Genomic DNA, 27,314 nt, shown 5'->3' with positions numbered 1-27,314 from the left:
ATTAATTAGTTCTTCATTAATTGGTTCTTGCGTGACCCAAAGAATAAATCTTATCTCTAAAAGTAACATACGGTGGTGCGTACAAAATAGCATATTCTTCATACGTTATAGAAACTTTATAGGGAAAAACAGTATGCGAAGGTAGTGAAACATCTGAAGTTATATGATAACCTACTGCTTCACCTAATTAATAATAGTTATAATGTAGTTTTGGCCACATCTAATGGACACTTTACTATTTTATGAGGCCACAGAAGAGATTTTATGGATAGACACACATACTATACAATTATTCATGGCCACTTAAATATGGTTCTATACGAGTAAGTTCACATTCAAAAGTAGTACCTACAACACAGTAAGTAGCCTACACAATTTCAGGTACTCAGTATGTAGCCTACTATACAGTACCTACTTACACTGTATGTACTAGCCTAGTGGTTCCCAAAGTGTGGATCGCGGGATAATGAGCGGGGGTTACTTGAAATTTCAAAAAACCCAATTTATTTTATAAAACTATCAGAATGAGCATATTTTGTCCATATGCTGCAGAAGATAAAATCAGTTTTTAATGTTTATAGGGGTCTCATTACGTTAGATTAGACACAACAATAAGGTCAGATGTAGCAGATTGTTCTCATGGCACCAGGTTAAACTTTCTGACACTTTTACGGCACTCGCATACTATAAAATTAATCAATACAGGTCATGACTGAACAGAGGATGATCTTCGAGTGGCGTTCTCCAAAATAAAACAAAGAATAGACTTGGGCCTATTGGTGTGTGTGTGAGCCGTTTTGTGTTTGCAAGGTTTGTATATTTAGTATATAACCACCTCAGAGGATATTGGGGGTCGCAAGTCATTGGCATTGTTACTTTGTGGGTTGCAGGCTGAAAAGTTTGGGAACCCCTGCACTAGCCAAAGAGCTAACCCATAGTAGCAAATTACAGATCAGCAGAGCCATAATGTACGGCAGTGGGAGTCAGACAGCTATTTTTTTGCTTACAGTAATGTTACAGTGAGTGGTCTGGATAATCGTCAGCTCCACCTCAACTTCTACTCTGATACTGTTTGCCTTTGACATGCTTTTTTCCTGGAGAGATGAAAAGTGGTATCAGTGCACATATTGTACAACAACTGAAGATGCAGATGAAAAAACCTCTAAGTGCCATCTGAAATTTTATTCAAAAATGTGCATTTTTCCTCAAGCTCCTATGTCTTGATTCAGTAATTTCACTTTAATGGCAAATAATAGGTTATTGTCATCGCTTTTAGCATGGAATACCTGAACATAAACATAAGAGGATCAAAAAAAAAATGCTCGTTCTAGAAAAAAATTCCACATGGCACTTAAAGTTTTTTTTTTTTTTTTTTTTTTTTTTTTTGCATCTGACCTCTTCAACTATAGATACAAAATTTAAAAGGCGCATCATAAATGATTTTTTCATGGCAATTTAATTCACATATAACATGCTGCATTATTCATTACACAATCATTTATGATACATCTTTCAAATTGTATCGACTCATATCTATAGTTGTTGTACATACAAATACATGTTTTGGTTATTCAATAAAGTCTTTACACAACAATAACGAAACATAATTTAATGCCTTACTTTCCTCGAATTCTTTGGGAACACTGTGTAAATACTAATAATTGGTCATTGTTTATATAAAAGCCTAAATCAAATATGCTAGTCTTATCAAGCAACCATGTCCATTCAGAAGCTTTGGATTAAACTGTTTGACCCAAATGGATGAATTTGTTGATCTCTTTATTGTTTAAACATCAGAGCTTTGGGAGAGCAGACTTCATTTAATTTCATTTGTCTATTTGAATTTCTCGTGTTTGGATCTACTGTACACAAGTCCTAGTAAATGATGACAGATTTATTTTATGGGCTTAACTATTTAAATAATTGTCTATGGGGAGCGAAAGTGTAATATATATCCAATCAACAGCAATAATTCAGACTTGGTTTATTGCTTTTTCTTATAATAAATAATATAAACAAACAAGATTAAAATGGTTACAACACAAAAAAAAAACTGAGGGTTAAAACCGCCAAACCTTTGAAAGCAAAAGAGAGGCTCTTTTTTTTTTAGACAGGGCAAAAATGATGAATCAGTGCGAAGATAAACTTACACTGAAAAGCATTTTGTCATAGTAGTCATACGCAAATCCCAACAACTCAAAACACAAAATGAACAATTCATCAACAACAACCTCTCTCACTCATCTGGTCAGACACTTATAGTCTTATCAGGATGCCGGAAAAATGACAGGAACGTGGACCAATTAAACAGTATCTTTACAAGCTGCTTGGTTTTACTGTAATCCAACTGAGTACCGTAATCACACTGAGTTATTAAATAACAAGTGAATTTGATTCCTCAGTTAGCAGAGCAAATGACAGACAAAAATATTACAACTACATGAAGTCACCCATATGTATGTATGTAGATTAAAGGCAAATGAGGAGTTAAAATGAACTCCGGCTTAGTCCACAGGATCAATTAGTCACAATTAGAGCACAAAGAAAAACCTTAAAAAACTGTACAGAAAAAAAGCATGTTCTGTTATCCTCAGTAAAGGAGAGTTTTCAGATATTAAAAGGGAATCATGTCTCAAAAACACTTTCCAACCCCAATCCATGTCAATCTTCACTTCCTCCAATGCAGTCGGTGATATTTAGCCAAAAAAGAAGGTTGGGGGGTACTTTGAAGAATCTTTGGTGTTTGAATCAATCTAATGTAGTGTTCCTGATCAAAACGAACATGAGCTCTTTCAATCCGATCAGTTTTTGAAGACCTATCACACCTTGATATTTCTGTCCGAGTTAAAAGTTTACTATAAAACAGTCAGACCTCACTGACGGGAAGATCTGCGTTGTCAAGATCAAGTTGGGGTAAAGGAGCGTCGCACATTCCCATGCTGCTGCGTCTCCGCCAGGGCGATTCGTGAGTTACTTGGACAGGCGGGTCTCTTGCAATGACAGGCGGGCGTGTGGACGGGGCAGGGGCAGCAGGCTCATGAAGTGCTCGCTGTCCCATGCCAGGCCTCGCGGGACCATGGCGTTCTGGGTGGCCTGACACGGCAGGGCTGGCCGTCCAGGGGATGACTGAACCCGTGTGCTGGCGGTAGAAACAGGAGCCGCCAACAATGTGCTCCTAAATGGGGTGAAAAAAACAACAGCATTTACATTTGAAGGTCTGGTTTGAACAAAGTGGCTTTTTTTAGGAAAGCGTTAAGGCTGATGCAGCAAGTTAAGGACATCCGAGAAACATTTTAGGAGATGAGAAGTACCAGAGACCAGAGGCAGCAGAGCATCAGATCACAAGTGTTAGTATTCAGAGAGCCCAGCTATGCCCTTCACTGGAAAACACAACATGAAAGAGAGACAATGTGAGAGGCGGAGAGATTTTAAAAGGAGAACTGGACGATGCAGCGTTTGCTCAATTGATATAAGAATTTTGCAGGATCAAAAAAAGGGAAAATAAAAAACTATAAGGAAATGTGCTTTTCATTTGCTCAGTAAGTTTCCTTAGGAGTGTGTTTATACACATTTTAACACATGCCTTTGTGTCACAGGCAATTTTACATTTTTTTTTAAATGCATTCTTGGCAATCAAATCAATACTAAAATTGTTTTAAGCTTGTCCACAATCAATCAGATCCAAAACTGGGCCAAACAACATTTGCTCAGATCACTTTTAGAGTAGATATACAGGTGAAGTCAGAATTATTAGCCCCCCTTAATTATTAGTCCCACTGTTCATTTTTTTCCCCTAATTTCTGTTTAACGGAGAGATTTTTTTTAACACATTTCTAAACATAATAGTTTTAATAACTCATTTCTAATAATTTATTTATTTTATCTTTGCCATAATGACAGTAAATAATATTTGACCAGATATTTTAAGACACTTCTATACACCTTAAAGTGACATTTAAAGGCTAAACTAGGTTAATTAGGTTAACTAGGCAGATTAGGGTAATTATGCAAGTTGTTGTATAATGATGGTTCGTTCTGTAGACTATCGAGAAAATACACAGCTTAAAGGGGCTAATAATTTTGACCTTAAATTTTTTTTTTTATTCTAGCTGAAATAAAACAAATAAGACTTTCTCCAGAAGAAAAAATATTATCAGACTATATTATTTTGACTGTGAATATTTTCTTGCTCTGTTAAACAAATATTTTCATTAAGGTAAATCCTGTAGTATATTAATGTATTATTAGTTCATAGAAATAAAAATGAATGATTATTTTGGATTAAATATTTTACTCATTTAAAAACGTCTTTCAGTTTTTGTTGCTGTACTGTAACTATTTTGTGTCAAATTTTGCTGCACTGATTTAAAATAAAGTAGTAAAAAGTTCAATCTCAAGATATTTTAGAGGATAAACAAACAGAGATGCATATGGAATTTCAAAGCATTATTTGAAGCTACTTCGCCCAGCCCAAGGTACAAGTTGGTAGACAGAGAAGAAGGGTAATTTAATAAAAGAAAGAGTGGGGATGGAAAAAGAAAGTATATAATGAAAACAAGAAAAAGGTGAGAAATATCAATACTAGGTTATAACTGCATTCTGTGTTAAGAGTTACAAATGAAATTACAAATATAAACACATTAGCATTAGTCTGAGAACTGCAACACAACAGGAAAAAAAACAAAACAAAACATCTTAGTCACTGCTGTAGATTGCCAAAACATTTAACTTAATCTTGTGAGAAAGCAGAGACATGTCTAATCGAATAATGGCAGTGATTGATGACCTGATGTCTGAGACTTCATTATTCACCTCACAAGACAAAAAGCTAACTGCAAAACATTACTTGGTATTTGGGATAAATTTATGAAACACTGACACCAAAATGCAATGCATATGCAATGCAGAGCACATTTAACATCATGTTCAACATTATAATAACACACTCAAATTGCACGCACAACAACATATTATTTTATGTATATATACTTGTATGTTTTATAAATGAGTGAAACATGACGCATTAACATAAGATTTCTGAGATATATATTTTTTACTTTCAAAAATGACTTTGTTGAATTTAAACCTTCATTTGTATCATTCACCAAAGTATAAATAGTGTTATATCAATCAAAAACATATTTAAATTAAATCCAACCAGTTTCCAAATAAAAAAAGTTGTATTCTAAGTGGGGATGCTAACAAATAATGAATGAACTATTAATTTAGTCTATAACTGAGCAAAAAAAAAAACATTTAATTTTGATAAGTCCAAAGAATAACTGATGCTGATCCACATTGTAGTGGGATTGTTGCTTATTATATTTAATCACATCAACTTATTTTACAGTTCAATTTCTGTCCAGCAGAAAAAAATTAAATCCAAAAATGACAACTGGTGTAAAAAGATCCTAAATTTCCATCTCATTCAATATTTACCTCATTACAGAATGGCTGTGAACAGGGTTTGGTTATTTCAGTCAGTATTTACCTATTTGGATAATTTAGGACGATTAAAAAAAGGCAATACAATTTCATGAACCATTAAAAAAAAAAAAGAACAATTGAATGATATGAGCTGCTAAAATGTGTGAAACATGCAATGTTTCGAGTGTGTAGCAGGAGACTGCAGTGGGCTGGCAGAGAGGCAGAAGCATTAGAAGTGAAGAACTGCGTCAAAATTAAACATTAGTTCAAATGAAGGAGCCACAGTGTTGAGAAGACATAAGTCAGGGGGAAACAGAATTAGAAGGAAATAATTAGGCCAGCATAAAACTTAAAGCATCTCTGAATGTAGTTTATTTCTACAAATGAGCTTGAACTGTTAAATGTGTATGTGAAGTTATTCTGCAAAAGTGGAAAAGATTAAGCTAGATGACTTCGCCCGTGAGCGTATGTACATTAGCGACTCCTCTAAAGCGAAGCGAGGAAGCGGAAAAAGTGGGGGGCGGATCAAAGGGGCGGAGCTCACATACGTGCTGCCTTGAGTGACACGTGGTGTGTATCTCTGAATACAGGGGCTCGAATGCCTTCTGGCCTGACGCATCTGAAACAACAGTGCAGATCTACATTAGGGGAGGACAGAGGGACAGAGATAAATGTGCCCGAAAAAGTATTTGAGCATTTAATATATGATTGTCATTGCATTTATATATATATATATATGACATTTGCAAACAATAAAACAATCAAAAAAAGAAAAAGCATAAATAATTCTATGGTTTTATGATTTTGAATTTAATTGGAAATCGACACACAAATTTAAGGACAGAGAGGCAACGGCTCATTTCCATAATGATCATTACAATCTACCAAAAACAGCACAAATACCAATGGCTTGGTAATAGAAAGCACTTCAACGTTCAAAATAACAAATAAACAAATAGATGAATGGAGAAAATTCCCTCGACTACACACTCTCTGTTTTAACACGCACACGCACGCACGCACGCACACGGTGACACACACACAAACATATATATATATATACTTTGTGTAAAAATAATAAATATTATCGTGTGTGTGTGTGTGTGTGTGTGTGTGTGTATCAGTGGTCACCAAACTTGTTCCTGGAGGGCCGGTGTCCAGCAGATTTTAGCTCCAACCCTAATCAAACACACCTGAACAAGCTAATCAAGGTCTTACTAGATATACTTGAAACATCCAGGGAGGTGTGTTGACGCAAGATGGAGCTAAACCCTGTAGGCACACCGGCCCTCTAGGACCAGGATTGGTGACCACTGGTGTATACATGTGTGCAGGGCTTTACATTAACACCCGCCAACCCGCCAAATGCGGGTAGATTTCAGCTTTGGCGGGTAAGACAGCCAGAGCTGCACTAGCCACTTTGGCAGGTTGGAAATAATTTTTACAATGTAGTTTTCTTAAAGCAGGGTTCGACAATAAGCATGGCCCAATATACGTGAAATTGCGATCTTAGAATCGAGAAACAGCACGACTGAAAACAATAACTGTGTTCGCGCGAGACAAAGCAGGTGAATACCATATAAGAGGATTATTACTCGCCCGCACAGGTGATGTGATGCGCGCACTGTTTAAAGCGCGCGCGCTCCCGTTTACTTGCGCTTTTTCCCGTTCATTTGCGATCGGTTCTATTTGGAAAAGACTAGAAAAAAAACGATGCTCGTGTACCCACAGTCCTGCTGCTTTTAAGAGCTCAAGATTGAAAAATAGATATATTTTTAAGCAACAGCAGCAGTCACTGCTTTTGTTTTAATTATTCTCAGGCACGTGATCATACTTTCATTATCACTCGTGGTATGTTTTTACCTGCTTTCTTTTGCTTACAGCTATTTTTGTTAATATAGTTTAATTATTATCCTTTACAAAAACATTTCTTTAATATGAGATTAACCAACCATTTTTATGTAGTAACTGCTGATCAGGGACAACACAACATCTAAATCAAGTCATTTTAGCATGTCAAAGTCACATTTATTTATATAAAATATATTTTCCAAACAACAAAATTGTGGCTAGTGAAAATGGCAAGTGGCTAGAAATGTTGGAAATCTACTAGCCACAGTGGCTGGTGATCAAAATAGTTAATGTAAAGCCCTGCATGTGTGTGTGTGTGTGTGTGTATAATATATATATATATATATATATATATATATATATATATATATATATATATATATATATATATATATAAACAAATATGCATCAGCTACTTACACAAGAAATGCCTTTTCACTAAATATTAAGCTAAAATATGCGCTTGATCCATCAATGAGTTAGGTTGTTAAATGCAATGACATTCAAATATTAAGTGTGACTAAAGTCTCCAAAAACTTTGAGGTCACCAGGTTCATAGGGATTGAGAGAAAAAGAGTATGAATGAAGAGAATGTGGCCCACATTTATTCCAATGATTCACTCTTGAATCTAGAGTAATGCAACACTGTACTACAAGCTCATCTTAAACCAAACCACTGCAGTCACCATACTCACACTTCAGTGAAAAAAACTCCTCACACAGTCCACGGTTTCTCAGGTTTGTTCCATTGTTTCACTTAGGAAGAGTGACTACCTGTGTTTGAATCTAAGTGCGTGCGTGCATGCATGCGTGTGTGAGAATATGTGTGCATGTGTGTTTACATACAGAGGCTGCAGACCGACCCGGGCCCCTCTGAGCCACAATAGCTCCTGAAATAGCCTTAATCCAGCCGTGCATCTCCTCGGGACTATCGGCCTGAAATGAAGGGGAAAAAATAATTACTATTATTGCTATTTAAAAGGAAAATGATAGTGATAGTTTACCATTGTATTAAATGCAAAGCTTGATGAATGACAAGATTCCTCACCTGGACAAAAAATGTTCTTGAGGTTGTGACGACTTCAAAGAGGTTGTCGCGCATCATTATTTCACTGTAGGTGAAAATGAAGAAAATATAATTTTATGTTTTTATCTATCTATCTATCTATCTATCTATCTATCTATCTATCTATCTATCTATCTATCTATCTATCTATCTATCTATCTGTCTGTCTGTCTATCTGTCTATCTGTCTGTCTGTCTGTCTGTCTGTCTGTCTGTCTGTCTGTCTGTCTGTCTGTATAGATATATATAGATAAATATAGATATAGATATATATATTTATATATATATAGATATATATATTTATATATATATATATATATATATATATATATATATATATATATATATATATATATATATATATATATATATATATATATATATATATATGACGAGGAAACATTAACCCTTTATCTACCCCACAAAGAAAAAAAAATGCTTGGATTGAATTTCTTAACTCCTAATGTCGCTAGTTAACACACTCAATGCATTTTTTTAATATCCTATAATGTCTAAAATATCAGTGTGATTGATATGTCAGTTTGTGGTAAAAAGTACAGAAATTAACACATATACTATGAAAAATCAAAAAATATAAAGTTTAAGACCAGTTTAGTTTTAAAAATATTAAAAATAAAACATTTATGAACACTAAATCACCTTTATTTTTTTAAGTATACAATAGATTATTTCAGATTAAAGATCAAACAAACCAGCTATTAGAAATGAGTTGATAAAACAAATATGTTTAGAAATGTGCTGGATTTTTTTTTCTTTCCATTAAACAGATATTGGGGAAAAAATAAACGGGGGGGTTAATAATTCTGACTTCAACTGTATTTATGCAATTTGCAGACACTGTTTTTGTACCTGTGTTTACACTCCTGTACCTTATGGACCTCCTTCAGAAGAATAATTCTCAATGGCTCCTTCTCCTGAAAGAACAGTAAATAGAGAGAGAGACAAATAAATTAGCACTCTTACAGACACCACATAGATAGTGTATGGCACACCTTACAGATTACATGCAGGTGAGCAAAATCAGAGTCTTAAATACTTTTTCCATAATATCTTTGACTTGCTAACAGGCAGAGACACATGATCATATGCAGTTAAATCACACACAACCAGCAGTGCCTGGAATTTCACAGGGATAGTGCCGTTCATGTTGAGGCAGAGCACTGGTATTTGCTTTATCTTGTGTTGAGATAAAAAAAAATATTCAATGCAAAAGACAATAAACTTTCAATTTACATTTTTCTGCAAGAAAATATCAAAGTCACCGGGTATATTTTTCCTCCACTACATAAATCTGCTTCCATGTCTAAATAAATGCAACCATTTAATCTAAAATGTTAACATGATTTATTGGCCACCTGAATCTTTGTGCTGAATTGTGAAACGACGTGTGCATTCAATACAAATCATTAATACTTCATAGACAGTGCTCACATACATACCAGATCAGACTTGAAGTAACTCATTGAGTTCTGCTCCAAAACAAAATATCTTCGTTTCCAGTTCTTCATCTGGTGTGAGAGAAGGACAGTTATGCGTAATTAATTATCTTTGGTAGTCAACCAAATCTGCAAACAGGTCTCATTTCTCAGTTTTTGCATTTTTGGGTAAAGACAGCTCCTCAACGCTCACCAGAGCCCCCTGTTTGACACAGTATCCTGCTTTAATAACGGCCTGATCCTGCCCTGCTCTCGTGTGCAAATATGGCGGATGGTTCGGAGGCTTCCTCAAGCCCAACTTCTCTCCTGCAACACTGTGTCCCACCTCTCCATCCTGCTAAAAATGAGACATTTATCAGAGGTTCTACAGGTTTCACAAAGTCAAATTTAAGACTTAAGACCATCAATAATAAAATTTTAGACTTTAGAATTTTTATATATATATATTTTAACTGGCCTACAATCTTTTTTTTTACTAGCTCGATCAAAAAACGTATTTTAAATAGTTATTTCTTAGCCACATATTTTAAATAACGGGTAGCTTTACACAAGACCCATTTAAAATTGTTTACCTACAAGACCATATTTCTGTGAAATTAAGATTTTTTTTTAAGGCCTAAGATTTTGATTTTGAAAGATTTTTCTTTTTAGATCCTTCATCAATATGGGGTCACCACAGCGAAATGAACCGCCAATTTATCAAGCATATGCTTTATGGAGCGGTTGCAATTCCAGCTGCAACCCATCACTGGGAAACACCCATACACACTCATTCACAAACATACACCATGGACAATTTAGACAATTCACCTATAGCGCATGTCTTCGGACTCTTAGGGAAACTGGAGCACCCGGAGGAAACTCACGCCAATATGGGAAGAACATGCAAACAGAAATGTCAACTGACCCAGCCGAGGCTCGAACCAGCAACCTTCTTGCTGTGAGGCAACATCGCTACCCACTGCGCCATTGAGCCACCTATATTATATTATATTATATTCTAAACTATTATAATTTTTTTATAAAACGATCAAAAGAATAATTTGTTGCAATTGCAAATGTTGCTTTTTTAACTCTCTTGACGTTAACATATTTTGCGTAGACTAAAAAAATAATATAAAAGATTAAATAAAAAATGTACGAAGTACACTTTTTGTATCAGGTTTTTATGTGGTATTAAAATCATACATATTTTTAACTAAAATGCAAAAATGTATCAATATTAAATAGTTATATTATTTATATAAAAATGCATTATTATGAGATTTATGATTTAAATGTGATATTAAAATTCTGAAACAGTTTTAATTATTTTTTTGCATTAATATAAATATACTGCATTGATATCAACAAAAAGATTTATTAATATTTAACAATTACTATTAACTGTCAAATTATCATATATATTTTTAATCTGGAATTAAATATGTAACAGACAACAGCTACTTTTCTTTTATTGGTATTAACTGAGAAATACAGTTGAAGTCAGAATTATTAGCCCCCTTTTGATTTTTATATTCTTTTTTAAATATTTCCCAAATGTTGTTTAATAGAGCAAGGAAATTTTCACAGTATGTCTGATAATATTTTTTCTTCTTGAGAAAGTCTTATTTGCTTTATTTCGGCTAGAATAAAAGCAGTTATTAATTTTTTAAAAACCATTTTTAGGACAAAATTATTAGTCCCTTTAAGCTAATTTTTTTTTCGACAGTCTACAGAACAAACCATCGTTATACAATAACTCGCCTAATTACCCTAACCTGCCTAGTTAACCTAATTAACCTAGTTAAGCCTTTAAATGTCACATTAAGCTGTATAGAAGTGTCTTGAAAAATATCTAGTAAAATATTATTTACTGTCATCATGGTAAAGAGAAAATAAATCTGTTATTAGAAATAAGTTTGTAAAACTATTATGCTTAAAAATGTGCTGAAACAATCTTCCCTCCATTAAACAGAAATTGGGGGAAAAAAATAAACAGGGGCACTAATAATACAGGGGGGCTAATAATTCTGACTTTAACTGTATGTAGAATGATAACATTAGCGTTGCCAGACAGAAAGAGAGTTAAACTCTGTTTATAAATGGCCAAGAGAATAAGAATACCTGTGTCTGTGTGACGACAGCCACTCCTGCAATGATTTCAGTCTTATATGGGACCTGTTTCTTGTTGCCATTTGAAGTTAGCTTCTGACTCTCAGAGTGAACTGGATCAGAGGACTTGGGAACCTAAGAGAGATGAGAGAAACGATAGAGAATGATTCAGAAGTTATTTTCAGATAAGAAAATAGCAGTAATTGGTGGTTCTAGACTCGGGAGCAAAGTTTGCATGTTGATTGCTTCCTTGTGTAGTCCTAAAATCACAATTAAATAGCATAAGATTAGTATAAGTGTATAACCAGACAATTTAACCAACCTACACAATAAAAAAGTAAAGAGCAGTTTCTCTAAATCATTGTTTAGCGTGTGTGTAGAGAGCATGACTGACTCGTTCATAAAATTGCATGGCTGAAACTGTCTAGTATTGTTTGTTATTCACTATTTTTGATCAAATTAACATTGTTATAAAATCTTCATTATGTTGTGAAATGTTTGTCATGTTATCCACATGTATCCAAATGCGTACAGTGTATGCATTGTGGTCTGTGCATGCATGCAGTGTTGCCAGGTCCACTTATTTGGTGCCTACTAGTTAATCATTTAAGCTTTCCTCAGACATTGATAAATGACAATGGTGGAAAATAACATGCTGACATTTTTATAGTATTTTCTATATATACCTTATTTCAATTATTTCGGTTATTTTATTATATTCGGTTTATAATCAGATTGTTCTTGTTTGCTGTTATTCCCATTAAGGTCTGGCAACTTAAATGAGTCACTGAGGTTCATGCCTAGAGTATATTCTTGCTGCTGAATATCATTTGTGCAGTTGTTCGTTGCATGTATAAACACAAAAAAAAGTCATATCTAATGGATATTTAAAATAGATCATCACTAACAACAAGTTGTTTAGTCTGGTTCCATTCAAAAGGTTTTCATTATTCAATTATTCCCCAACTGCAAATTTAAAGGGGCAAGAGTGTGAAGCTTGTTGTTGACACAGGGAAACTGCCCACCAAGCAATTCCAGAGATGAAAATATTAAGCAGTTCATCATTCTTGGCTAAAAATGTATTCTAGTGAAGTGATCTATGCCTCAAGTTTCAACTATCACTATGTGGATATCACAGTTATCAGCCTTTTTTCCTTTGGAGAATTTAACCTACCCTCAATCACAAATTCCAGACAAATTATAGAGGATCCGAGTACCTCTCCACTCTCAAAAAGATCTTAGCTTTTCCCTTCCTGATGCGTTTTGTTTTTGAGCAGGTAGAGATGTCAATCTTAATGGTTGCACTATTTATTTCTCAGCACTTGGGGTCTGTATATTAAACAATCTTGTAATCAAGTAAAAGAAATAATAATAATAAATAAATAAATAAGCAGTGCCACCTCCAAACTATTAAAGAAAAAACAAATGAAGTACAGATGAATTAGCCAGCGATTGACTAACAGGATATCTCAACAACTGCTTATTGTGTAGGCCTTCAATCCATCAGCCCACACTCCACATGTGTCTGGCCTAAAATGAGAGCCTTCCGGCCACTGCATGTGGATGTATTAGTGATACAGAGTGAAAAAGAGAAGAAGAGAGACAGAGACACTCTAGTGTGCATGTGTGTGTGTGTGCGTTTGAGTATTCTGAACTGCAAATGACTCAGAGGTGATGGCCGTTCAAACAATACAACTTCCCTTTAGTCAGCCAAGTGACTCGCACATGGAAAAAGTCATCAGGATGAGGAATGCATTTTTTTGGAGAAACTTTCAACTTCCTGAGCATTTCTATGTATTTTTGACTGCACGTGTGCTCAAAGGGAAGGAAGACTGGAAGTCCAAAAAGGACTTGCTGTTTTATTGTGTGCCTTTTAAATTATTTTCAATAGTTAAACTCGCAGAGAATATTAACAAGAATTGACCTGCCTGTTGACAGAACCCCTGACACTGACTGAATAAACTCACACAGTGCTCTCATTGTTTCTTTAACTGTTCCTGTGTGCTGTAGTCTGGGATATCAGATCAGTATGTGAGTGATTTAATAGCTAAATAACCAATGCAAACAATTCAGGATACCCCCCCCCCCCCCCCCCATTTTAACACAATGCAATGTGTTAAAATGTTTTTGAAAAATAGCATCATGGTGGTTGCAAATTGCAATTGCAAATCATAATGTTCACTTATTCAGTTTGATATTGCATGAATAGACAATTGACAACCCACAGTGTAGCTGTGACTGTTTATAATATAATTATACTTTGATTTAATTAGTTATTTGTTTAACTTCACAAATGGCAATATCATTACAGAAAATTAATTAAATTAATTAAATCAAAAATAATAAATAGTTAAATTGGCATTCTGGGGATAGTCACGATTCAAGATGTGCCATTTCAGTGTTTAAAACAAACTAAAATTAAATTTGTATAAAAAAAATTAATTCAGAGCAACATATTCATGCTGAAACTATATAGAATTTTAAACAAAATAATTGTTCTGACCTGCACCTAGGAGCACAGCAAAGTATAAATGTTTAAATGTTATACTTGGGTGGCTACTTTTAATATGTCGTCAATAGATTCCTGTTCTAAATACGGGTGAGCAAATATTTTAATACAGATTCTATTGTTGTTCATTATTGTTTTCTGTAAATATAGGTAAAGGTGAATTAGTCACAATCTGTTGCTAAAAAAAGACAAAAAAAAAAAAACATTTAAAGCTATATTGTATTCTTAAAACCCCTCTTTGCCTTTGATGAAGACATTCACACTTGTGTATTTTGCGTGCAGGCACTTACTGTGATTTTGGTTGCATTGTTGAGAGCATTGACCCATTCCACAAGATCCTGCTGATCATTAGCCTGCAGAAAGTATTTCCTCATTCCTGCATTGATGACTGCAAACAGACAGAAAGAAAGAGATGTTACCAGGTAGTTATAGGAACTACTCATCAGGGCCAGTAACCCAAAAAATATTTTTTCCTTAAGGCCATTTTAAATTCACACAATCAAGAAAAACTCTTACGTCACGTATGCAAACTAACAGCAATGTCATTTAAATGTGTCATTGGTCTTGTGATCATTAAAATAATATGTAGACAAGGAAGACATGCAATTTTTCTTGTTTTGCTAGATCCCTTTATAGTCACACTGGATACTCCACTGTTCAAAACCTTGCATTCTATAATAGTTTGAGTTTCAATTTAGTTTGTGGAGTATTATTATATGCAAGTTTTTAAAAATAGGTGTTACTGGTAGTTCTGAAGAAGAAGTAGGAGCTCATTCAGTCCCCTGATAAGGCTTTCCTATGACTAAATCATTGTCTTGCTACAAAAAACTTCTAAAGGCTAATTTACACAGCACAAAAAGACAGCATGTTACTTCTCAGACAGTCTATGACCCAATAAACAAGCCTGATTCAGCATGTTTAATTTGCAAAAACAAGCACTGACAGACACCAACCGAGGTAACACACTAATCCGACAAAACTCAACTGTCTGTTGGCATATACCAGTCCTGTGTGAATTGGCCTCACAGCCTGTATTAGAGCCCTGTAGACTTTATGGATTACCATAGACACAGCTCATAAAATCAATAAGGCAGTGCGAATCAATTTCAAACTAAAAAAGCTCGACTATATTTTCCCTGCAGTGTCTGTTCATTCAGTGGCTATTCTGAAGAATGAAAGGAAAAATGCTAGAATTCACAACATCACAGTATAAATTCTACTGTGCATACGCAATTTATTTAAAGCTGTACTTAAACATTTAGCTTTCTACTAAAAGAGTGCAACAGCTGGATTCTAGAAATAATAAATCCACCAATTTAATATTAATAGAAATTGATTATATTAACAATAACTGTTAAACTATTAAACAGAGCTGTTTTGTAAGCTCTCAATCGATTGCATATACTTTTGTTGAATCCACCTGATAGCATTAATTCAAGTAAGTTTTGAAACTAAACTGTGATTCACCTATTAGCGGGTTGTTCTGGTTTAATGGTTTACATTGCTTTAATGAGGACTTTTCCAAAACACCTAAGGGAAAAACACTTCTGGATACAGCTCTGCTGAAAAAGTAAGTGGTCACTAATGCACTGTATAGTTCTGCATTAAGCTACATCATTTTGTGTCTTTGTATTACTGGTCAGTGTTTATCTACAAAATGATTATATACTGGCAGCAAAATACTGTTGTCAATGATAATTTGGAAAGTTACTTAGATTTTTTTTTTGTGAATTAAACCAAAGTATAAGTAGGTATTTACTGATAATCTTTCCTTCCAGTGAGCTGTTAAATGTTGTAGTTAGATCAATGAATTAAAAAGGTCTGATAATGCATTATTGGCCATTTTGGAGCCTAATGCTGATAATAGACAAGGAAACTTTGAGCGATTTTGCAAAGCGATGTTGCTTGGGTACTTTCTTATTAAGAATGAGCAACAATACTGTATCTGTAACACATTGCCCTAATTAGCTATGCTGTGTCCCAGCTGGTTGCCCATTTATGGCATCATTTTTCCAAAGTTACCCAGCAACACTCCTCAAAAAGCAATCTTGACCATTTGTATCATCAGCATAAGAGCAAGAGATTCCTTTCAATAAATATAGTCAAATAGGTTTGGATCATGATGGGAAATAGGGGCTCTAATACAAGTAATAAAAGAATAAATGGTTCAAACTGAAGTTCAGATTACCACAGAAGCATCTTGCAAAGAGCAAGGTTTTAGAAGAACATGTGCATACACACACCAACTCAGTAACACACATCTATCAAGTGACCAGACCACTGTTTCCTGTTTCCACTGATGTTGTGCAGAAGGTTACCATGTGCAGTGCAGTAAGCATATGTGCAGAAGTGTGCATGTAAAAGCTGTGAGAATTTGGGCTGAAAAACATTTCAACTCTGCATGAAAATGGAAGAGCTAACGAAATACTGTATACTTTAGCAGAGCTCCACTGCAAAAAAACATACTGTACTGTTAAAAACTATTACAAAGCATTGCTTACAGTGTAAATATGATCTATTACATTATAAACTTTCTACATAGTACCTAGTCAGGATTCAAACCACAAACTCTTCAGTCAACAACAACAGCTTCAGCCAAAAATCATGTTTTCTGAGACATCTTAGATATTATTCTTGTTTTTATTTGTATTTAAAATATAAATTTTTTAACTATAACTTTAGTCATTTATTGTTGTTTTTTTTATTTTGGAAGAAGTTTATTTCTATTTAAAGTTTTTACCAATGTAGACTAAATAAATAAGACAAACATATGTGGTAACAAGCCAAAATAACATTTACTTTATTACAATAAACAAAAATGTTATTTCTTTATGATTTTTTGTTTTGTTTCAATTAACTGTATTAACCATGATACGTTTGTGCTATGTTAAAAAAAAATATTTATACTATATATAGTATGAGAAAAATTAGATAGTATTGTATAAAACAAGTAAAAACATATAGGGCTTACACATTTAACAAAATATTAAGAAAAAACACCCATTAATGTTATGAATGAGTGCAAACTCATAATTTGTATTTATATGAGAAAATCTTACCAAAGCAGTACTCAGCTTTTGGCCTCTGTTTGGTGGCATCGCTGACCTACAGAAAAACCAAAAGTGGGGTTTACAATAACTTCTCAAACAACAATATTAGGCAAATTGCTAAATGTACTAAAGGTTGACAGATTACCTTGGATATGTAGGTGAGACTGAGGAAACCCACATGCTTGGCACCAACGGGCAGGTTCTAGAAGACAAAAATACAGCATCAGTTTCAGACAAAGAATCAGCAATGCTTTACCCAGAAAGCATTTAGACTTAAATAATATGATACCTGTGGGTTGTCCATATACCAGAGCAGGCTACCCTGCTGTGTGTCCAGAATGAAATAGCGCCGCAGAAACTTGCCGCTGTTCTCCACATCTTCGATGTCCAGGAAACCGCAGATGCGGTTCTGCCGGTCCACGTAAGGCATGTCCCCCTGTCTTCACACTACTCATTCCACCTCCTTCTGATATCAGAAACGGCTACAGAGAAACAGAACAGGAAGAGTATGGGATGAAAATTGAGGAGAAAAAGAGAGGTTAGTCAGACAAAAAGAAAATGAGCGGATCCCAATGTGGTTTTAAAAATCTCCCTTCTTCCTCGATGACCCAACTCTCTCTCTTCCTTTCATTCCCTGACTTGAGCTCTTGCAGCTGAACAATATTTTCTTTCTCTGAAGTATCTTCTCCACAGGATCTGAATCACCGCACCACCCAGCATTAGTAACTGAAAAGAAGGATGTTCAATTTACCCAGCAAAGCTATATTCATGGATCATTCATTCATTTTCTTGTCAGCTTAGTCTCTCTATTGGGGTCGCCACAGCGAAATGAACCGCCAACTTATCCAGCACGTTTTTACACAGCGGATGCCCTTCCAGCCGCAACCCATCTCTGGGAAACACACACACACACACTCATACACTATGGACAATTTAGCCTACCCAATTCACCTGTAAAGCATGTCTTTGGACTGTGGGTGAAACCGGAGAACCAGGAGGAAACCCACGCGAATGCAGGGAGAACATGCAAACTCCGCACAGAAACACCAACTGAGCCGAGGTTCGAACCAGCGACCTTCTTGCAGTGAGGCGACAGCACTACCTACTGCGCCACTGCATCAAATATTCATGGTTAGCAACACAAATTAAAATAAATAAAATATCTGTTTAATTATTTTCATTAGTCTGTTCAACTTTACTACACATTACGGCTCAAATGTATCAGTATGATTAATTGGTGTAAAAAACTTTCAAATTTCTAAAAGGAATAGCTGTTGAACTTTCTATTCATCAAATAATGCTAAAACATTGACAAAAATAAAAAATAAAAATCAAGCAACAACTATTTTCAAAATGAATAGAGAAATGTTTCTTTAGTACCAAATTAATACATTGAAATAATTGTAAACAGTTTATAGTGAGGCTCCATTTGTTAACTGCAGCAGTCAACATTAATTAACACTGATGAAACATTTACTAATCTTAATGTTACTTTATAGTAGTTAATGCTTACTAACACGTTATTAAACTTACAAGTTATATCTAATAATACAATTATATATCTGAGCTAACCCAGATGTATTTTTCTTGATGTTAAATAGAAATAAGCTATAAATAACCAATATAGTCAAAGGATCTTTTAATTATTCAGTAGAACCTTATTGTGCTTCTCAAATCAAATTTTAACAATATTTTTAATACATAAATGCATGATCAGCAAGAGACATTGCGTGATGGACAGTGATAGTGCACATAACCACTTACTTTCACTGCATGCACACACTCAAACTGTATCATTTTAAATTCAGGAACAATTTGACAACTTGCAAAGAAGCCACATAACACATCAGACCAAGAATAATTCCACTATTCTCTTCTTTTCAGGGCAGAGACATTAATGGCATGAGCGCAAGTCATAAACAGACAAAGGCTGTGAAGGAAGACAAGGCCTGCTGTGTCATCCCCATGCAGAGGCAACAATGACCATGAGTCACTTGACCAATTAGCATGAAGCACTGGTTGTCCCTGCCTGGGATCCAGAGCACAGAATCGGCCTTGTGTTCTGGAATGTTCAATGGATTTAGAGGAGAGCACGTGGGCCTGTTCCATCATAATCTAAACACGACGGATACACCTTTTTCTTGTACACCCAGTGATGTGTTACGTGAAATAAGGTAGTAAATTTGGTCAAACTGTAAGGAATCAGTGATTTTTTTTTTCTAGCCACTGGGTACAATAAGTCATTATTCTCATTACAGTTCATCTATTAAGCATCAAAAGACATCATATTAGAATTTACAAATTACTTTCAGCAGACCATAAACAATCTAAAAATAAAAAAATAAACAAATAAATCAAGCCTAGTCTTTTTGCAGCAATAGTATCAAGTATTACTGTACTATATATAAAAAAATAAAAACAATATGGAGGACCAAATCTCATTGAACTCAAGAGCTTTGGTGGCAAATATGCTTGTTGTGATATTAATCAGACCCCCTGGAATTTCGCTATTTTGCAATGGCTGATCCAAAGCAAAATCAATAAAATGTTAAAAATTTTTGCAATCATGCAATATTCTTAATTTAAAATATAAATAATTTCATAAACATCCAATTATAAACCATATAATCACATTATATTTATTTCAGTAAGCTATTAATTGTTTTACATGACTTATAGACGTTGCATACACAGCACAAGTGAGGTATTAAAGTGTCTCTCAAAAAATTACGTCTCACCTGTGTTCTTACAATCATTACATTACATGGAAGGGCATGTTTCGCAGCCTGTGCAGTAAGCACTTCAGACTGCAAAAAAACGTTGGAGCAAACATCTAACAAATGGAGCAATGGAACAGACAGAAAAGCAAGCAGCTTACAATGTTGGAGATTGATTCAAGAATGACGGCCTCTGAACGTGACCAAATTGAAGGACATTTTTTTTTGCTTTACATGTATGGCTGGTAGCCTATTAGGATGGGCGTCATATCGATAAATGATTTCGATTAACTCCTTCCCTGCCACTGACGAGAGAAAAAACTTCCCTGTCATTGACAACTTTTATGGCAATTTGTGTTTTATGTGTATTACAGTAGAGGAAGCCCTAATGCATTTTTAAATAAAAAATTGTATATTTATGTTTTTTTTTTTAAATCGCAAAATTGTCCACAAATTTCTCTTCACAAAATCAGTCATTTTTATCTGAAAAAATTATATGTATATTTAAATCCCAAAAAAAATTCTGATTAATTTCATATTAAAAACGAAGCTTGAGATAATTTTTATGAAGGATGAATATGACAAAAGCAAATACTCATGTCATCATGGCCATGTTCATGTGTATAAACAGGTATTTTTTATAAAAAAGTTTTTTCCTGCCCTTTTTAAAAATAAATGTCAGCATTAAAATACACTGGGATGCAGTCAAGGGCATGCTAAATCAACAAGTGCTGATAAAGCGTGTTGGCCAATTAGAAAGGATAATACAGCATGGACAATGAAATCATGAGGCCTTCAAAAGTTTTTAATTTTGACATGATACTGCACTTCTTTGTAGGCAAACAGCCTAAGTGGATTGTTTCTCTGGACAAGGCCTAAGCTTTCACTATAAATTATTTGCAGCACAACTTATTATCTAAGGCAGGGGTGTCAAACTCAATCCCTGGAGGGCCGAAGCCCTGCACAGTTTAGTTCCAACCCTGCTCCAACACACTTACCTGTAGGTTTCAAACAAGCCTGAAGGACCCAATTAGTTTGATCAGGTGTGTTTAATTAGGGTTGGAACTAAACTGTGCAGAGCTGCGGCCCTTTTGGAACTGAGTTTGACACCTGTGATCTATGGTGATTATTATTATTTCTTGTTCTCTTGATTGGAAGCTCCCAAAACCGGATGTGCAACCTATTATTTGAAGCTCATGCTGAAAAAGGATGGACAAAGTTTGTACAAGAAACACACAGATTGTATTGTTATCTGCTGATGTGCTACTTATCAGAGCCTACACAGATCTCTCATTCTTGCTCTCCTCTTCCTGATTTTTTATTTTAGATTGGGCAGATAGTCTTCAAGACAGGTCTGGTCACGTACTAGACAAGATTCATTTTCCTCTAGACTAGGCCAACCACATTAACACAGAGACAGAAAGTAGTAGTGAGGCCAAACTCCTTATCTCTAGATCACAGATGTGTATGTGTGTGCTTGTAGCAAGATTCGAATACACTGTAGAGCTTATTTTTAGGCTATTGAATGTGCTTTAACACAAGCAGACATACAAAGGAAGACACTTAGCATACTTGGTTTGCATGCTGTGTTGAATTCCTGATTAGAAAACAAATCCGCCATTTCTCTGACAAAGGAAAATGCTATAGTAAAGTCAGATGAAACACCACTTCAGTTTAAACTGTGCAAACTCTTGTTATAAATCAAAGACTGGCATATTTTTTGCATTGATTTAAGCAAGCACATTCGCACCTCTCACATTTATTGTGACATTGTGGAACAGCGCTTGCCCTTGAGCTACTTTCAGTAATTGCAAACATGCACATACTGTACACACACTAAGGTTATTAGAGTTTAACCTTTTACATTTTGAGCTTATTTTAAAAGGACAATCCACACCTGAGAGATTGTTGTGCCTCAGGTTTGTAGCATTCCATTTCACTTGGACACACACATTTTATGAAGATTGTATAAAAATGTCTTTTCAGAAAACTTGAATCAAACAGCTTGAATTGGCTCCTGAATTTCTGGAAGCATCAAAAGTTTAGAGGAATGGACTGTTTTCACACATAAACCAAACAGTTCAACATTTCTAAACATTTTGAAGACTAAAAAGCTGTGAATCTATGTTTACACATACAGATTTATATAGATTTTATATATGATTATATATTATGTCTATATAGTAAATAGAGATTTCTGTTTTAATTCACCCTTGTGCAACAGAAATAAAAAAGTTGAACTGTACTTCTAGGGCTGGGCTTGTCAATATTGATAATAAAAATAGTTTGGTAAGTATTTTCAGTATGAAGCGATAGAATTTTATCAAAACATGGTTGCTGAGCATGTGCCTTGGAAGCAATGCCAATAAGCTTAGGATGTCAGTTTGGCATTTCCAATGGAGGTGCGTGCAGGACGTGCACCTGGTGTCAAGTTTAAGGTATGTTTAAGTGTCTCTTTAACACTTATGGTTATTTAATATTTTAGTTTTTGACTATTTATACTATTCGCCTTAGTAATATTAAATGTATTGTTAAAAAATATTCACTAATTATCAATATCGAATGATATGAAACATGATATTGTGATGATTTTTTTGCAATATCGCTCAGCCCTAACTTCTTAATTATTTTACAATAAACAGTGGATCAAATCAAGAATCAATTTAGCAACTACATCAAAATGAGAGCTTGCAAATTGAATTTGAATGCCGTCCAGACATCTGAATCAATTCCCAGCTCTACAGAGAGTAGTTTTGTAGGCTTATTGTGGCTTTAGCTGTCATTTTATTACTTTTTATTGTTACTTATGTAGTTTTTTTTTTTTTTTTTTTTTTACATGTGTGGGACATTTGTTCTGAAATATGCTGGTCCAGTCAAATGTAATAAAGCATTTGACTTTATCTTAGCTTCATGTAAACTGATGATTTAATTAAAGAGGTATTAGTGAAACAAACCTGCAACATACATTATAACTATACATATACATAACTGCACATATTGGTCTGACTGATCAGATTGCATTCTCAACATAAGTAATCCATGCAGTTTGGTTTCCAGCAGGTCAAGACTAGCTCATTTAGGTGACCATTTCAATGTGGTCATGTCATTGGCCAATGAACATTTCCTGCTTATTATCAAATTATTTCATAACTAACAAAACACAATGGTTAAAACAGCTATCATAGCATTATTTATCAATATGTGGCTCTTTTTAGATTCTCGGATGCAATAGAAATTAAAAATGTAAAACAAGAAATGCGTTGGGAGCATTGTTTTTGCTCAAAATGGTCTATAGGACTATAGCTATGGAACTGAAGTAAAGGTTAAAAAAATGAATGGTTCAAATAAACCGGGTATGAAAACACACCCAGTGGTTGGGAAGATATCTCTCAAGTTTCTTTCTTTGTGTGTTGAAGAAATAATTCTATGAGTATGGATATGAAAACAGAGATTCCTGTCCCTCTAGTGAAAGCCCATTCCACCAAACAAAGAGTTCATAAAAGCATTTCTTTAGAGGACTTTGATTGATCAGTGTTTTGAGGGAATAAACTAAACAGATTAACAGATTAATTTGTGTTAAACCTAACCTAAACATTTTATGGGTTTGTGCGCGAGTAATTAATGATATTTTAATTTTTGACTGTCTTATCCGTTCAAATGTTATTTTTAAACTGACTATTGTAAATAAACATGGAACTAACCATTTTTTCCTCAAATAAGCAAACTTTTGCGGATATAAGATGTAATTTTCTTCAGTTTTGCCACATCAACATTTTCCAGCTGCTTGCATTTAATATATTATTTATATATTATTATTTTTTTAAATTACAAGGCTGAGACGAACCCATTTCATCTGTACAGTAAACAGAGATATCAAGAGCAAGAAAAATAATGGCCTCTCCCTACATCTTTCTCTGATTTATCATAACTAACCCTGTGGTAAACACAATTAACAGAAGGCAAACTAATACAGACCTTACACTGTAAAAAAAAAAGAGTCCTGAGAGCTAAATGTTCTAACTAAATCTTATAAGTTATGTAAGCTGTTTTAAGTCAGTTTAACATAATATATGTTAAACAAACTCATAATGTAAATTTGATTGAGCTTAATGGAAGGTAAACATTATTTTTTGACAGTGTAGTAAAATGATAAAAACACTTTGAAATCATAGGTTGCCTCTCTCATAATATAGGTCATGTGTAGTAAAACCTGTATTGTTTGCAAACCAAAGCCCATATTTGCAGACTGATCCTCACAGAAATAAGGCCCTATGTACAGTGATAAAACAATTTTTAGATTTATTAACAGCTGTTTTACAAATATTTCCAATTGTTGTATTGATTTTAATTGTAAAGAAAATTTATTTTAAAAAATCTATTTAAAACAAAACATAGTGACTAATTCATGCCTTTTGAAAAAATAGTTAATCTTTTAATCATTGGATGTTTGTCCACTTACAAAAAAACTAACAAAAAGTAATGACCTCCAACACAATGAACCACCTTTATGCAACATTTCAACATTTTTAGGTCAGGTACCCACTTTAAAAATTTGTGGTAAAAGCTAGAAAAATGCTGATGATAACACACAATCATAACTCTTTTTAGCATACAAGCCACAGCAGTTTTTTCATAATAGTTGTTGTAACTTCTGGAAATTTTTTTTAAGAAGATATAATCTCTTTGTTGGAATACTAAAATAAAAAATGATGATATTTACCTTGACCTTTTAATAAAGTATTTTGGAACTTGACTAGATATGGGCCAGTATAAGATTCTAAAAGTATATGATAACCTTGGATGAAAATATCACAATTTCACTGTATTGTGATCGCTGCTCTAAAATATATTATTTTTAAATGTCTGGTTAAAATACATAAATAATTTTTTTAAGTCCCATTTGAACAAAATATATTTTATTTTGAGAAACTTTTAAAATATTTTGGAACAGTAAACATGTCAGGTTAAATAATTCAAATGAATCGTTGACTTAGGCTATCTTAATTAGTTTAATAATTCTATAAGTCATATAAATCGATATCTGTACAATTTAAAAAGGCATCTTTGCATATCTTTTCTGCTAAAGATATTGTTATCCTTAAAAATAAAATAAATAAAAAAATAAAAAATACATAAATCATATGTATACTTTAGGAACGGTATAGCAGAAAATTTTGGCTGTTTTATAACTTTGGCATTTCCAAATCGCAGTATACCTTGAATATGGTCATCGTCCCATGCCTTAACTTGACCATACCATATTTATATTTAAACTGTAATATATTAACGTTACTAAATTACAAAGAGTGATATTGAGTGATTAAGTAGCGCTAAATTATAATAAATCTTGTGTTGATTTATAAACTACCCCTAACTTAAATCTTCAATGCTTGGAGAAACATTTTCTTATAATCAACCATAACGTAACGTTACATGTAAATAAGCAAATATTATAAATAGTAACAGCAATAATAAAGACTTACATAAACTTCTATATTTAAGTGCTATATTGAATGCAAAACTGGAGTTTAAAAAGGTCAGGCAGGTAAGATAAGACAAAACTATAACTGATAAACATTCCATCAACACATAAAACCAAAGGTCTCCTGAATCAAATGAATCAACATTCATGAACTGATATGATTAACGTTAATACTAGCCACTACAATGGCGATAGAAGCGAGCTCACAGTTACTAACTTTATTTAATCTATATGATCCTCTAAACGAGTATCTTAGTCTGTTCCCTATATTTAGATAAACACTGCTGTCGTTTACAAGGATGTGTAAAATCCACGTCTGTCAGTTAGCAACAGCACGGAAAAGCCCAACCTCGCCCTGTCTCCATTTAATCCTGCCTTGAATCTACAGCAGGATCCGTGTTTACGCTTCAACAAAACTCCATGTCCATAAACACGCGCGCGCACACAAACAACAGATGTGCGAAAAACACCAATTTCTCAAACTACTCACTCGGTTTATTATCGCTGAAGTGGTTCGGTTCAGCCCATCTCCTCCTGCTCGAGTCCCCGTTCACAAACTTCACGGGTGTTTTTCCTGCAGGAGCGGAAGTGGCTGCATACGTCACCACGCCAGGTTGAGTGTGCCCGATTTTTTTCTTTTTCGCCTTTATACTTTCGTACAGACTAATTTAAAATAGCAATATTTATTTTTTGTACTGTTCCTGGGGATGAATTAGAAGTCATGAACGTTTTCCACATAATAAGGATAAAATGTAATCAGTATAAAAATATCTTTACAAAAGAGTAATTACTAGCCAAGTAATTAAACAGTACTAAGGAAAAAGGAGCAAATTTGGAATATTAGCAGCCACATTAAGCAACCAAAGAATAAACTGTGCTCGAATAAACGAGTCAATTAACTTAGATATAATGTTCTTTCCCCCTGATTTATCATCATTAACCCTCATAACAATTAACATAATGTAAATAAATGAAGACCAAAGTAGTAAAATAGCTTGAATCAAAGCATCTTTCAGAAAAAAAGAGCCTTAATTGTCTACAAAAATGTAAAAATTCTAAAGTAATTAAAAAACATGCTCATGGAAAATCATATGTTTGGTGTAGTAGTATTGTTTGCCAATCAAATGATGCTTGCTGACCTATCACTCTCAAATAAGTCCATATAAAGATGGCAAAATGTCCTGTTTTAATATGAAGTAATTTTCCAGAATTGTTAAGCAAGCAACGAATGAAGGAATGAAACAGACATAATACTTAACATAAATATTCATTTTCCTTCGGCTTACTTCCCTTTATTCATCAGAGGTTGCCACAACAGCCACAACTAACTTATCCAGCATATGTTTTACACAGCAGATGCCCATCCAGCTGCAACCCAGTACTGGGAAACATGCACACTCATTCACACACACATACACTATGGCCAATTTAGCTTATTCAATTCACCTGCACCGCATGTCTTTGGACTTGTGGGGGAAACCGAGGCACCCTGAGGAAACCCACGCGAACGTTGGGAGAACGTGTTTCCCCAATTACTGCGGTATAGGTGAATTGGGTAGACCGAATTGTCTGTAGTGTATGTGTATGAGTGTGTATGAATGTTTCCCAGAGATGGGTTGCGGCAAGAAGGGCATCCGCTGCGTAAAAAATGTGTTAGATAAG

General features: G+C 34.3%; 1 protein-coding gene across 13 annotated transcripts; it reads right to left on the bottom strand.

Annotated features, from left to right (window-relative positions):
* Window positions 1-1,762: 1,762 nt before the first annotated feature.
* On the bottom strand, window positions 1,763-26,224 carry plekha1a (pleckstrin homology domain containing, family A (phosphoinositide binding specific) member 1a). 13 transcript variants are annotated; one of them, XM_009293023.5, is made up of 14 exons: window positions 26,143-26,219; window positions 17,743-17,935; window positions 17,599-17,655; window positions 17,463-17,508; window positions 14,694-14,791; window positions 11,907-12,029; window positions 9,994-10,137; window positions 9,804-9,872; window positions 9,214-9,278; window positions 8,327-8,390; window positions 8,125-8,214; window positions 5,976-6,046; window positions 3,312-3,380; window positions 1,968-3,175 (listed from the first exon to the last, which is right to left on the bottom strand). In XM_009293023.5, the coding sequence occupies exons 2-13, from the start codon at window positions 17,881-17,883 to the stop codon at window positions 3,356-3,358; spliced, it is 993 nt and encodes a 330-aa protein (XP_009291298.2). In that variant the 5' UTR covers window positions 17,884-17,935; window positions 26,143-26,219; the 3' UTR covers window positions 1,968-3,175; window positions 3,312-3,355.
* Window positions 26,225-27,314: the final 1,090 nt, after the last annotated feature.

The sequence above is a fragment of the Danio rerio genome, chromosome 17 (genome assembly GCF_049306965.1).
Source record: "Danio rerio strain Tuebingen ecotype United States chromosome 17, GRCz12tu, whole genome shotgun sequence".
NCBI lineage: Eukaryota > Metazoa > Chordata > Actinopteri > Cypriniformes > Danionidae > Danio > Danio rerio.
Note: the sequence above shows the minus strand (reverse complement) of the source record. Positions and strands in the feature narration are given on the sequence as shown.

Bases quoted from the DNA above. Each gene is read 5' to 3' on its own strand.
- plekha1a (XM_017351618.4), bottom strand. From the start codon at position 17,883: ATGCCTTACGTGGACCGGCAGAACCGCATCTGCGGTTTCCTGGACATC. The intron at 12,030-14,693 runs GTAAGTGCCTGC...CATCTCTCTTAG, and splicing joins ACAATGCAACCAAAATCACA to GTTCCCAAGTCCTCTGATCC. The intron at 3,176-8,124 runs GTATGTAAACAC...CACCCCATTTAG, and splicing joins CGGGTCGGTCTGCAGCCTCT to GAGCACATTGTTGGCGGCTC.